The sequence below is a fragment of the Urocampus carinirostris genome, chromosome 15 (assembly GCF_059441175.1).
Source record: "Urocampus carinirostris isolate Australia breed hairy pipefish chromosome 15, RoL_Ucar_1.0, whole genome shotgun sequence".
Classification (NCBI taxonomy): Eukaryota; Metazoa; Chordata; class Actinopteri; order Syngnathiformes; family Syngnathidae; genus Urocampus; species Urocampus carinirostris.
Window position 1 is genome coordinate 13328479 of NC_142363.1, and position 12792 is coordinate 13341270.

At 37.8% G+C, this 12792-nt stretch overlaps 1 protein-coding gene across 3 annotated transcripts in view; it reads right to left on the reverse strand.

Annotated features, from left to right (window-relative positions):
* Positions 1-12792, reverse strand: part of arhgef10 (Rho guanine nucleotide exchange factor 10) — a 67073-nt gene that overhangs the window by 6220 nt on the left and 48061 nt on the right. For all 3 annotated transcript variants that reach the window (XM_088353785.1, XM_088353786.1, XM_088353784.1), the window contains exons 26-27: positions 8794-8936; positions 5871-6045 (exon numbers count right to left, since the gene is read on the reverse strand). In XM_088353785.1, the coding sequence (XP_088209911.1) occupies positions 5871-6045; positions 8794-8936 (318 nt within the window). The remainder of the gene's footprint in view (positions 1-5870; positions 6046-8793; positions 8937-12792) is intronic.

Below are 12792 nucleotides of genomic sequence, written 5' to 3' on the forward strand. Positions count from 1 at the left end.
CCCCGTGAGGAGTTTGCATGTTCTCCCCGTGCCTGTGTGGGTTTCCTCCCACATTCCCAAAAACATGCATGTCAGGTTAATTGGCAGGTCCAAATTGTCCCTAGGTGTGAATGAGCTAGTGTGATGTCTGTGTTTGTGTGCCTTGCGACTGGCTCTTTGTGTCCCCGGCGACTGGCTGGCAACCAGTCGAGGGTGTGCCCTGCCCACTGCCCGAAGATGGCTGGGATGGGCTCCAGCACCCCCGCGACCCGACTGAGAATAAGCAGTGAAGATAATGGATGGCAGGACAGCATATCAAAGCCTACAAGCCTGTAAAATCGCCCAAAAAGTCCCTGACAGCAACGAGACATCAAGCACGTAAAATTGATGAAATAACGACAGTAATATTTAATATAATCATATTCAATTTATTCCTGTATTTTCATGTTCAATTTGTATTTGAATGAGTTTTTGGTGCTCAGGAAGCTATGTTTTTTAAGCTTTTGGGAGGCCGGGAACGGAGTAATTTGTTTTCAGTGTCGTACAGGGAAAATTCGCTCAAGATACGAGAAATTCTATATACGCGCTCAATCCGGGAACTGATTCATCTTGAATGTAGAGGTACCACTGTACGAGAGTAAAAAAAAAAATACTTGTGCATGGTACCAGGGCAGGGCTGTCATGACTCATTACTGCAAACTTGCAGCTCGACTTCAATTTCCTCCATTATAATAATCCTCTTTGGTAAGGAAAATAGTTTCGAGGACCTTTATGACAAGAGGAGACCCTACCCAACTAACTCAGAACACCCCTGCTAATCACCGTCAGCAGTCAGCATTTCACCTCAAAAAAATCTTGCCTTCACGTGCTTCTGATGAAAACCTGCAAGGGTTTGGTCAACTTTCATAATATTTGGAGTTCCCCACCCAGAGGGTGAAGTAAAATAAATCCGGGTGAACATCCACACCGGGTTGATCCTACGGGAGAGTGCCTCTTTGATCCGCACTTAGCCCTGACAAGCAACAGTGGGAGGGAGGCGGGGATAAATAAATCTCACACGGCAATTTCGCAATAGGAACAACCCCAGCATGCAATGTGCAATTGTGATGGAATGGGTGGAGAAGACAGCATTCTTCTGGATTAGCGTCACAACTTTTAAGCTGATTAAGTGCTTTGTGTTTATGGTTTAATTGTGGATTTTCATATTTAAATCGTGGCCCACTTTTTATATAGTGGTGTTGTTCAGATTAAGGTTATGTTTAGGTTTATGTTACACTATCACTTCTCAAATGTATTCATTCACTTGTTAAAAGAGAAAACAAAAGAGTGTCAACTCTCAATAACAACCGTCTAGCTTTAAGTATAATTGAACCTCAGTTATTTTTATTTCTAAGCATATTTTTTGCCAATCATACTATTGTTGTATTTTATTTCATTTTTATAAAATAAACTATATATTTTTAACTTTTTGTCCTGTAACAAAAAAAAGGTATTGCCAGATAATTTTGCCATTTTAAAAAATTCCTCCACTTTAAAGTAGATTTTCAGAATTCAGATTATTGTATTTTTTCTCTCACTTTATTGAGAAAGAAAATCCTTAAAATATTGTTTATTGATTATAATCATTAGGACATATTAACATTAACATATGCATTTGTTTCTCATTTAACTAGAAAAAAATAATTAAAAAGTCATAAATACATAAATACACAATGATAATAATATTGAAACCTTTTCAAAATTGTCTGCCAACAAAGCAGCCCTAAATGTTTGTCATATTTATAATTTGATTATGAGGGCATTCAATAAATATACCAGTTCAAACGTTTCCAAAAGCAACTAGCTAAATTAAACTTGTGAAAAGAAAATTCCACATTGTTATCATTTCATTACTTTCTAGAGACTTCATGCAAATGTATGAAACTGTGAAACAGTTCAAATATATTTGATAATACGGTCGGTTCCTTTGGCGCCCATCGATCTCCAGGCTAACAAATGTTTCAACCCGGTCTCGAACCAGAAACCTTTTGTGTCTTTAGCGATTGTGCTATACAAACAAAAAAATAATAATGGTACAAATAACAAGAGGTATCATTTAATAAACCCCTCCTCTGATATTTGCCTCATAAAATCACGCATGGCTGCTTTTTTAGGTCACGCAGCATCAGACAAAGGCGCGCCCTGCATCCGGACTGCCACCATCTTCTCACCAATTAAACATTCTGTCTAAACAAAGCTGTTCAGAAAAAAAGACTACATATGTGTTTGTCTTAACGCACTATTCAAGAAATATTGGAATTGCTTTTAAATATGATGTGCAAATAGCAAATATTCAGCATAAGAATGACTGCTATTACAGCATATTACCCCAATGCATTTCTGAGGAGGAGAAAAAACAGCGGTCAGCAAAAAAGGGTAGGCTGTTGCAATAATTCCAACATGTGTGAACATGAGAAGGGTAAATTTTAAGAGCTATTTAGTGGCAGAGTCCTTTCTGAGAGCCACACTCACTTCCAAATCTTCTTACAACTCCTAAAGATAAAACCAGATAATTTGAACCAGACGACTATCTGTTTTTTCCATTCTAACACGTGCGTCTCTGGTACCATGAATAAAAATAGTGTGGTAAAGAGATAAAGTCGAATGCACGTTACACACAAATAAATATAGTGATCCTGCCCACGCAAACCACACTGATTTGAATTCAAACAAATCACCTCAAACGCCCGATTCACTCTGGGAAATCTCACAATACCCCACTCCTCACATAATTCTTGTAGGTCAACCTTTTTTACTTCAAAATTGTGATTTTTTTTTTCCTAAATGTGTGCGATTTTCATGCCCGTTTACAGATTTTGAATCACTTTCTGTTTTCTTGTTTCTCTAAAATTTGTACCTGGTACCGGGAGTAAAATGAAGTAAGACCTATTACCTCTTCCCACATCATAATGTCCCTAGTGGACTGGTGGTTAGGATTTGGTGCTCTTTACATCGCTTTTTGGGTTTGAGCCCTCTTGCCACCAAGGTTATGCAATTGTGATTAGCGATAAATATTGACTGATCAATCGTAACACAAATATGATAATACGATAATTTTTCCATACATATGGCTGACCGGATTATAAGGCACACGATTGAATTTCTGGCCGGTTTGGGGTTTTTGGGGTGTGCTTTATAGTATGGAAAATACAGTTATTCAGTGTCATTGGGGTATTGATGTATTATTTAAATTTTTTGTTTGCTATATAATTGTAAATACATGCCACAAAGAACAAAGAGAAACTGCATAACACTTTTGAATTAAATTGTTCTTGAGGTTTGGGTCATTTTATGGAAGACCAACTTGTGCATTTGGGGCTATCTCAGTCACTGATGTCGACGCGGGACTGTAGAACGCACATACGACACGACTGAATGTCAGTAAAACAAAGTCACACATCCCAAGTAATCTCCTTTCTAGAAGCTATTCTTTTAGGCGGCATGTTTTTGGGTCAAGGCTGATGTAAGAGAGCGGATTAAGTGCTCCAAAGTAGCAGCCAGATTTTCTTGATGACTTGTGCACAGGACAGTCACTATTCTGAGATTTCATTTGATTTGCATTCAAGCTTGTCAGCAAGGTTCTGTTGTAAACGTCTGACACAGTGCTTTCTTTGTGTAGATAAGAATAAACCAGGATTTTTCTCCTAATAAAACATTATCAGCCTTTAAAAAGACAGCATGCTCCTGACCCACTTTTTTAACCTTTGCTGTGCTAAATGAATGACAGCAAAGGTTTAAACAAGCACAGTTTAAACAAGCAAGTTTAAACAAGCACAGATAGGGGAGCATACCCAATAAAATAAATAATTTAAACTGCTCTTTGAAGAATCACAGAAAAACATTTTCTCAGGTCAAAACAACCACTCTTTACTAGGAATTCTAGATTTTCTTTGGGAAAATGATTCTGAATGTGCTCAGTAAGGACGGACTATTACTGTAATTTAACACCACTTTACCCCCAATGGGTCCTATACCACTATTACAATTGATTGTATTTCTGTCAATGGCACAGAACATAATAAAAATGAATCTGGTATGAACACAGGTACCAAAACTCGCCTGCCCTACTAATGACAGTTTTCAAATACACTACAGTGTTACGTTTACAATTCTTTTCGGAAGAAATAAGCTCCATCCATCCATCCATTATCCGCACCGCTTATCGTCAGTAGGGCCGCGGGGGTGCTGGAGCCCATCCCAGCTATCTTTGGGCAGTGGGTATGGGACACACTGAACTGGTTGCCAGCCAATCGCAGGACACACAGGGACATACATTTCACTCGCTCATTCACACCTAGGGACAATTTGGACCGGCCAATTAACCTGACATGCATGTTTTTGGAATGTGGGAGAAAACCAGAGTGCCCTGAAGAAATCCACGAAAGCACATGCAAACTCCACACAGGAAGGTTCGATCTCATGACCTCAGAACTGTGCCGCACACGGGCGACCCACGGCGGCGCCGTGGAAATAAGCTCGCTAAAAAATAACTTATTAAAGGTGAATACAGTTCTAATTTCAAACACAACAACACCTTCCGTGTGAGGCTTCCGACCCAAACAATAAAGTAAATTCAAATTTTGACCACTAGATGTCGTTGAATTGTGCAACCTAAAATGTGTTACAAAGCATGTGGAACAATGCAAGCTGCGGTGAATCAAAGTGACCAAACCGCAGCGATTTTCTGCCCAGCCTTCACAAGGTTTAGAGTTTTTGGGGTACCCGTAACAGCAAGTTGTTCGAATTTCATGTCAGCTGCATCTCAAGGTGAGCCTCATGTAATGTAAAACGAATTATTTCTCAACCTCCAAGTAATTAAATGAACATTTATATGATAGTTTTTGTATTTTTTGACATTCAAATCAATACTGGTTCTTAATGAATAAGGTTTTTTCACAACTAGGGGGCACCAAATAATACATAAAAAAACAAAAAAGCAAAATAAATGCAGAACCAAATAAACATGAATATTTACATTTATTTTTTTAATACTCAAACAAACACTGGAAGAAAGTTGGCTGGAATCTTAAAAAACGGTCCAAAATCACCCCTTTTTTTTCAAAGTTGAATAAATTGATTCTAAAAAATTTTGAACAAGGTAACCTTACATATCTATTGACTATATAATCAAATCAAAATCTCAGCTCGTAGACAGCACACCTGAAAAAAAGAAACCAAAGAAAAACAGAACACCTCATCAACAAATGCAAATTATAACTCGAACATGGTAAAAGGAACACCCTGAAAAGACCCAAGATTTGTTGAGCCAAACCTTGTTTTAAAAAATGAGAAAAGTGGTTATGACCAGTCCACATTGGCTGGATTATGGATCAGTTTTACTTTGAAACTGATTTCAATTTGAGTAAAACAAAACGATTCACTGTAGGTGAAATGTTTTGTGGATTTGTGTTTGGACTCCAAAAGATACATGTATTAGTGATAAGTTTTTAATATTATACACCTGCAAAAGAGAATGCATAGGATGTCAGTTCGTTATCTTGACCGTTATTGCGCAGTTTGTTGTTTTAACTGTAATGCACTGTTTCTATAATTCTTCCTATCAGCCATTCATGTTGCTTTACTTTGATTTCCAGAGCCTACAGGGCAGATCTTTTTCTGTAACCTGGGATATGTAAAAAAAGAAAAGGCTCAGAGTAGGCCTTTGGGAACAGGTTGGGATTTCGTTGAGGTTTGGACTCTTTCCTGGTCTTCTTGCAAGTTCAAAATCTATATATGTCTTCTCTCCTTAATTTAAGTGTCTACTAAATTTAAAACTTATCAATTAGAAATTAAAACATTCAACATTCAAGTTTTTTCATCGTCATGCTGTACTGTAAATGATGTAATCTTACCAGGCAAAACGTTGTTAACAGGTGTCGCGATATTAATGTCCTGCAGGTGCTCCAGGGTCTCCGTGTGAAAGAGGCGCAAGGTGGACCCTGAGCTGAAAGCGATCCAGATACCTACACCAGCCACCACCATGTGGGAGACCACCATCCCCTCCTCCTGATGGGCCTCAAGTTTTCTCTGGAGGGGGAAAATTGGCATTTCAATTGCGCAATTTAAACACTTTGGAAAAGAAAAACTATTGTATTCTTAAAATTTGTAAAGCATAAATAACAGTGGATTTCGAAAAACATTGTAACAATGCTAGTAATTGGCGAGCCTTTTTAAAGGGGAATTGTGTATTATTAAGCGCTTCCACGCAGTAAAAATGTCTTAATAAAATCAATACAGTATTGATTAGACTAATGAGCAAAAATGCATGAATTATCATACAAACGTACATTTTCCGTAATTCTCGTAGGTTGAAAAATATACATTTCCTTTACATAGTGAGCCCCACTGAGAGGGAGCTGACATGATTGTCCGCTACACCATCTTGCTGCTACGTGTACCCCTAAAAACCTTATGCTTGCATGTGGGATAAGTCGCGAAAGGCTTTGGGTGTAAATAAGAAAAATTGTGTGGTTTGTTCACATTGAGTAACTGCAGTTTATTTTCTTCCTTGTACTTTGTAGCGCTCATTTTAGGGTGCACTACACAATAAAGTGCTATCTAATGGTCAAATATTACACAAGGGTGATTCAGGGATTTCTTTAAAAATATAACTTTTTATAATTGGACTTGTATGCACTAATGGAATCTGAATGTGGTAGTAATGTTGAGGCTTAAGATTTAAAGGGACAGTCTGTATTATTTAGGGCCAACTAGTGGTAAGAATAAACTTCATTCATCAAAACGAAACATCCATCCATCAATTTTCTGCGCCGCTTATCCTCACTAGGGCCGCGGAGGTGCTGAGGCCCATCCCAGTAATCTTTGGACAGTGGGCAGGGGACACCCTGAACCGGTTGCCAGCCAGTCACAGGGCACACAGAGACGGACAACTCACTCGCTCGTTCACACCTAGGGACAATTTGGACCGACCAATTATCCTGACATGCATGTTATTGGAATGCAGGAGGAAACGGGAGTGCCCGGAGGAAACCCATGCAAGCACAGGGAGAACATGCAGACTCCCCACAGAAAGGCTGATAACTGGATTTGATCAAATGACCTTAGGACTGTGCCGCGGATGCGCTACCACTTAATCACCGTGCCGCCCATTATGTCAGGCATTTCTATAAAGATATTACTATTTGCAATTGGAATTTTATGTACTAATGGAATCTCAAAGTGGTAGTTATATCGAGGCTTACGAGTAAAAGTGATAGTCTGTATTATTTTGTGCCTAGTAGTGGTAAAAAACCTCATTCATTAAAACGAAAAAGTCTTAATATTAATAATATACAAATAAACATGAACCATTATACAAACAAGCCTTTTGTAAAATACTTATGTTACTTTAGGCTCAACTAGAGGAAGATGTCATAATTGTTGGCAATCTTCCTGCTATGAGTAACCCCCAAAAATAAAAACCTCGTAAAAGGCTGGGCAAAAATATGATGATTAAAATGGTGCATTTTGGTCACTTTGAGTCACAGTAGTTTGTATTCTTCCTTGTCCTTTTAAGCAATCGTTTTCAACTGCACAACATAATACAGTGACATCTTATGGACAAAAATATCACAGTGTTGCTTTAAAAAGGTATAATACAAGTTTTTATGATATAAATGTAGAAAACCAAATAAAAAATGAGGAATAAAGATTCGGGCCTTCTCGAAGCCAAATGTTATGCAACTCACCAAGCATAGGCAAAATAAGATATTTTAACAGCATAAGTGCTGTTAAATTTAGTCCCTAAGTAACCATTCACAAACACCTCCGAGCTACCCGCTACTAAAACATGTCTCATAAGGAAGCATGCAATGTTGATTGCATTTAATTGATACAGAGTAAAAACGAGCACTCAATTATGCATAAACTGTATGTCTCAATGTGTATGACAAGATTAAAAGTAATTCCTCAGTGGCAAAACGGAATAAGGACAAGATCGGCAGGTGGGCCGACATAATGAGCTCAATGAGGCTAAACTGATTATGAACGAGTGCGTGTCCGTGGGACGGGATGGGACTATTTCTGGTTCCACCGCAGATGCTTTCATTTATAAAAATGAGACTACAGCATGGATATGTTGAGCTGTATTCTGTATATGTTGACTTATTTACAATTTAGGCTTATATGGACGACAAGGTGTACCTAAAAAAAAAAAAAAAAGAAAGAAAGAAAAAAAACTCAAATTGGACAGAAATTTGAGAGTGCGTTTTATAATAGGTGCACCTTTTGTACAAATTTGAAATGCATATTTACAATTAGGTGATACTGCATAGGGTAACTCTTCTACCTTTGAGAAACGCATAGAGTGGTCTCTCGTGGTTAACATCTAAATTGTTTGTTGCTGAAATAAAACAAAAGTGAATGGCAGAACTTTGACAGCAGCACAGATGCCAACTTTCAAACGCTTATTACAACTTCTCTTTTGTAGTTGCTTTGACCAAAATTTTTCTTAAGAATGAAACATATCGTAACTGCTTTAATGAATGGATTTGTTTTATGATAACGTATATGATAACTCTAGCCGACCTTATCTATAAATAAATGAAAAAAATATTAAAGGTACGCCTTATAGTGCAGAATATACATTATAGCCTATATGGTAATCCTTTTTGGAGGGACACATTTTCCCAGAGACTTAAAATTTCCATCAGTGACGATAAAGGCTTCCACTTGAGTGTGCTTCCTGTGTGACTTAAACAGGCGGTTGGGAACAGATAAGAGAAAAATTAGTCCCCACCTCCTCCCTACTGCTCATGAAAAGTTCACAGTACTTACCTCCACACAGTGAGTCTGCGTTCCGATGATGAAAACCTGCCCACCGGATGACGCCCAAAGGTGCTCTTCCACAGCCAGCATAGATTTGATTGGCAAGACTCCCAACTTCACCACTTTCGACTTATCACTCATCCATAACCCATCTGTAGTGGACAGCGACAGGTCAAATTGACATTTCAGCATAACGGAATTTTATTAGAACGCTTTGAGCTTGTACTACTGCACGGCCCATTGCGAGCTGGCGATAAAGGCCATTCTTCTTGAACTTTATTAAGGACATGTTGACACTCTGCCTTTGTAAACGTCTCCTATAAAAGGTCATTTGCATGAAGGGCTTGTTTAATAATGCTGGAGAGGCCATTGACTGTTTTCATAACCTTCACTATGAATAAAGATGTGGTGTGAGGCATTAGTCATAGCTGAGCGCCATTCTGCTCGCACCTCCTACGTATGCAACCCTTCATGTGCCTGGCGCTCACGCTGGCAGCCCGGATGGCTAGGATGAAACACTGTGTGCCAGCCGCGTATGGATTACACATTTTCTTGAAAAAAAATCTGAAAATATACCATGTGTATACTGGCTGATAGGCCGAATTTAGGACTATAAAAACAACACTGAAATCAAGGGGTCAGCTTATATGCGCATAACACAGAATGAACACAGTGGAGCGTAAGAAAGACAGAGCCATTCAAGTGAGGCCGTCAGTTTAGCTCTGCCGAGCTCAATCCTTAAAAGCCATACTACCTCTCCTACTCAGGTGCTCAGCCTGGCCCCCATATCTTAGCCTCCATCTTGTGTCCACAATGGCCCAATGACTTGCACATTGTTAAGCCGATCACTCACAACATTTTAAAGGTGTGGTGCATTGTTTGATGTGTTCCTAAAGAGTTGAAAGTTAAATATGTTTTTGTTAGGTATGCTTTATCAATGCCCAACTGAGTTCAAAGAGCCCTTATGCATTTTTTTTCAAACAGCACCAATCTGCTTTTATCTTTATGTTTGCAAAGCTGTCTACGAACAGAAATGAGCAGACTTGACGTCATGCTTGTTCTTGCATTTTTTGTTGTTTTTATTGGTTATTGCAGTACTGGATATAATAATTTAAACTCTGTTTTACTGACATTTGAACTAAGTTTGCATAATAAGGGAGAAATGGTACAGCTATGCCATCAGGAATATCGACTAAAGAGTCACTGTTGTTTTTTCAGCCGCCATATTTGATCTGCTTGTGATTCTTGGATACGGCAACTATAGTGGTTGTGGCTTAACGCCCTCTGTCGGATCTATAAATTGTGGTTTGAGTCTTCTGAACTGCCTTTTGGGCCATATACCATTGAATGATTTTTAATTTAAAAGTGTACGAACAAACTGCTGCCTCATCTGTTCTCATCCCCTCCAAAAAGTGGATGAATAAGAGAATGAATAAATTAATAGATATATAAATTAATGAAAACCTAAAAAATATACAAATTTAAAACTAAAATAAAACAAGGGGCAAATGTGAATGAAAAAAGGCTGCTTATTAGAATTTAAATCCAATAAAAAAAATCCTTGTAATTTCCAAATAGTCAGCAGAGTTGTTTTGTGATTGTACATTTCAAATTGCTTTGTTGACTGAACCAAGATGGCCTCTTTATGAGATTTTAATCCAATTATGAACCAATGTCTTTTAACAACTTTTTTCACATTATTTAGCCAATAAAAAAATGTTGATTGGACTTGTGTGATATAAAATATAAAAAAATTGTGTTCAAGTTCTTAAGGTAATGGTAGCAAGATAATCTTGCATGAGCTTTTTATGGAACACCTTTAATGTTTGCTGTGTGTTCAAGTACCTTGATTTCTCAAATGAACAAAGCAAAAAAATATAATGTCAACAACTTCATTGTTACTTTTTAAGACAGTTCTTAACAGGTTTCATGTACGCAAGTTTGTTCCAATTCAACCAATAGGTTGAATATTATGAGTTTTGTAATTCTAAGTGAACGCTGTCTGGGAAAACAAAAAACCTTTCCATATACATTTTTGAATTTGAAAACGCCCAAAATAATGTTCAAATGCTCCGAGAATGCACATTACTCAGCAAGAATGGTTAAGTCTCAAAACTAAAGTTCATTTCCTCCAAATTCCACATTAATTTGTCAAATCTCAACAAGGAAGTGAGCCAGGCCTCACCGATCGTGTTTGTTCAAGGGAAAGCACAAAGGCAGCTATTGAAGACTGGGAATAAAGTGGAGAGGTGCCACGCTGGGAGACATTTCCCTCAGTAAAGCTGCACACCAACAGAAGTAATCTCACACTACAGAAACTGAGTGGAATTAGCATTCCAGCAACGCCCTTGGTCTATTATTGCAATACATTTCCATCTAAGAAGAGTAAACAAAAAAAGTTGAGCCAAGCTGAAAAAGCAAGTGCTTACTTGCAGTTTTTATTAGTCTCATAATGAAAGTTTCAGCTGAGAGCAGTCACACATGTTTTGGGTGCATGTTCACATAAAGCATGAAATCAGAATGTTTTCTTCTGTTCATAAAGCAACCTTTGCAATAAAATGTCAAGCTTCATAGAATCTGAGTTCCCACTGGTAATAACGTGTGACCTCTGCCACATTGCAGCCTCCTTTTTAGATATTCCCTTCCAGCAACAGAGAACCAAATGGGGTGGAATGAGAATGACTGAACATATCACCAACATACATGGAGAATTCCAAACCAGGAAGGCGAAGGCCACAAAGCAGCCTGATGCCAAATAGTGGGATATTGGCATTTTAAAATGGCTGAAAGTTTGAAAAAGTTGTTTCAATAGGATGTATTCACTTCTAAACTGATTTAAGATCAGTTAATATTTTCTTAAATTTTAGCAGAGATCAATCAAACTTTGTCCATATCAATTGTTGCCAGGTTAGTGCTTCGTTTCTTTGTTTGAAAAACTGTTAGAGAATTACGTCAAAGAGCTAGAAAATGGTCAGGAATTGCTGGCAAAAGCCAGTCCTACGCCCACATATTTAAAATTCAGATCACAAATCATCTACAGTGACTTATAATCAAAACTGTAATGGAGCGTTTGATTTATTATTTTTAACTGACTTATTTTAAAATGAGCTTTATATCAAACCTAATGTTCTGATCCACTTAAAAGAAACACATTAATTTATTCATTGCCTCTGGAGATGCACCCATCTTATTTTGCCAATCACTAAGGCCATCAAACATTTTGAGCAAATGATTACTCTCACAGGATAGAATTTGGAAATGTAACTTACATTCCACATACTCAATATTGGCCAGAGGACTATTGTTAGGCCTGACTTTCCCTTTCAGTAATGTTACTACCATGACACAATTAAATGTAATTCCACAAAATACAGAAAACTCACTCACAATGTTGACATGAAGCTTTACGCTTTAAGAAAATAATTGTTTCAGGGATGAAACCTTGTATTTGATCAGAGTACTGCAAATAAAAACAAAATTAGCATATTCATTTTTAATGCAATGCTTTATTCTAAATAGTAGGAGTGAAATAGCCAGCTGGTATGGGAATTCAAAAACCCAATTCAGTGCAAGCAGATGAGCTTTGCAGAAGAAATTTACTGGCAACTAAACACATATCTTCAGTCACAAAAATAATCTGAAAAATGTCAGACTATAGTACTAAAACAAATGTCTAACTTGGCAATAGCTCAACAAAAAACATATATAGGTTGACAAATCACATGCCAATCACGATAAAAAAGTGGAAACAATTAAAAGATAATTAGTGAACCAGTAACCAAGTATGAAAGCCCTGTAGCAGATGGAACAAAACAAAGAAATGCACATATTGTTGGAAGAGAGTCAAGCCTGGATCTTTTCCTCTCTCCGTGTATGTCTGCGAGCTGGAACAATAAATAGGTCATCTCTTTCAGAACGACTTCTCCTGGACAACCGAGCAAATGGAAAAACAACCCTTGAACCGTAATCACCGAATGCACAGTGAGCCTCTCATTTCATCGAACGGCC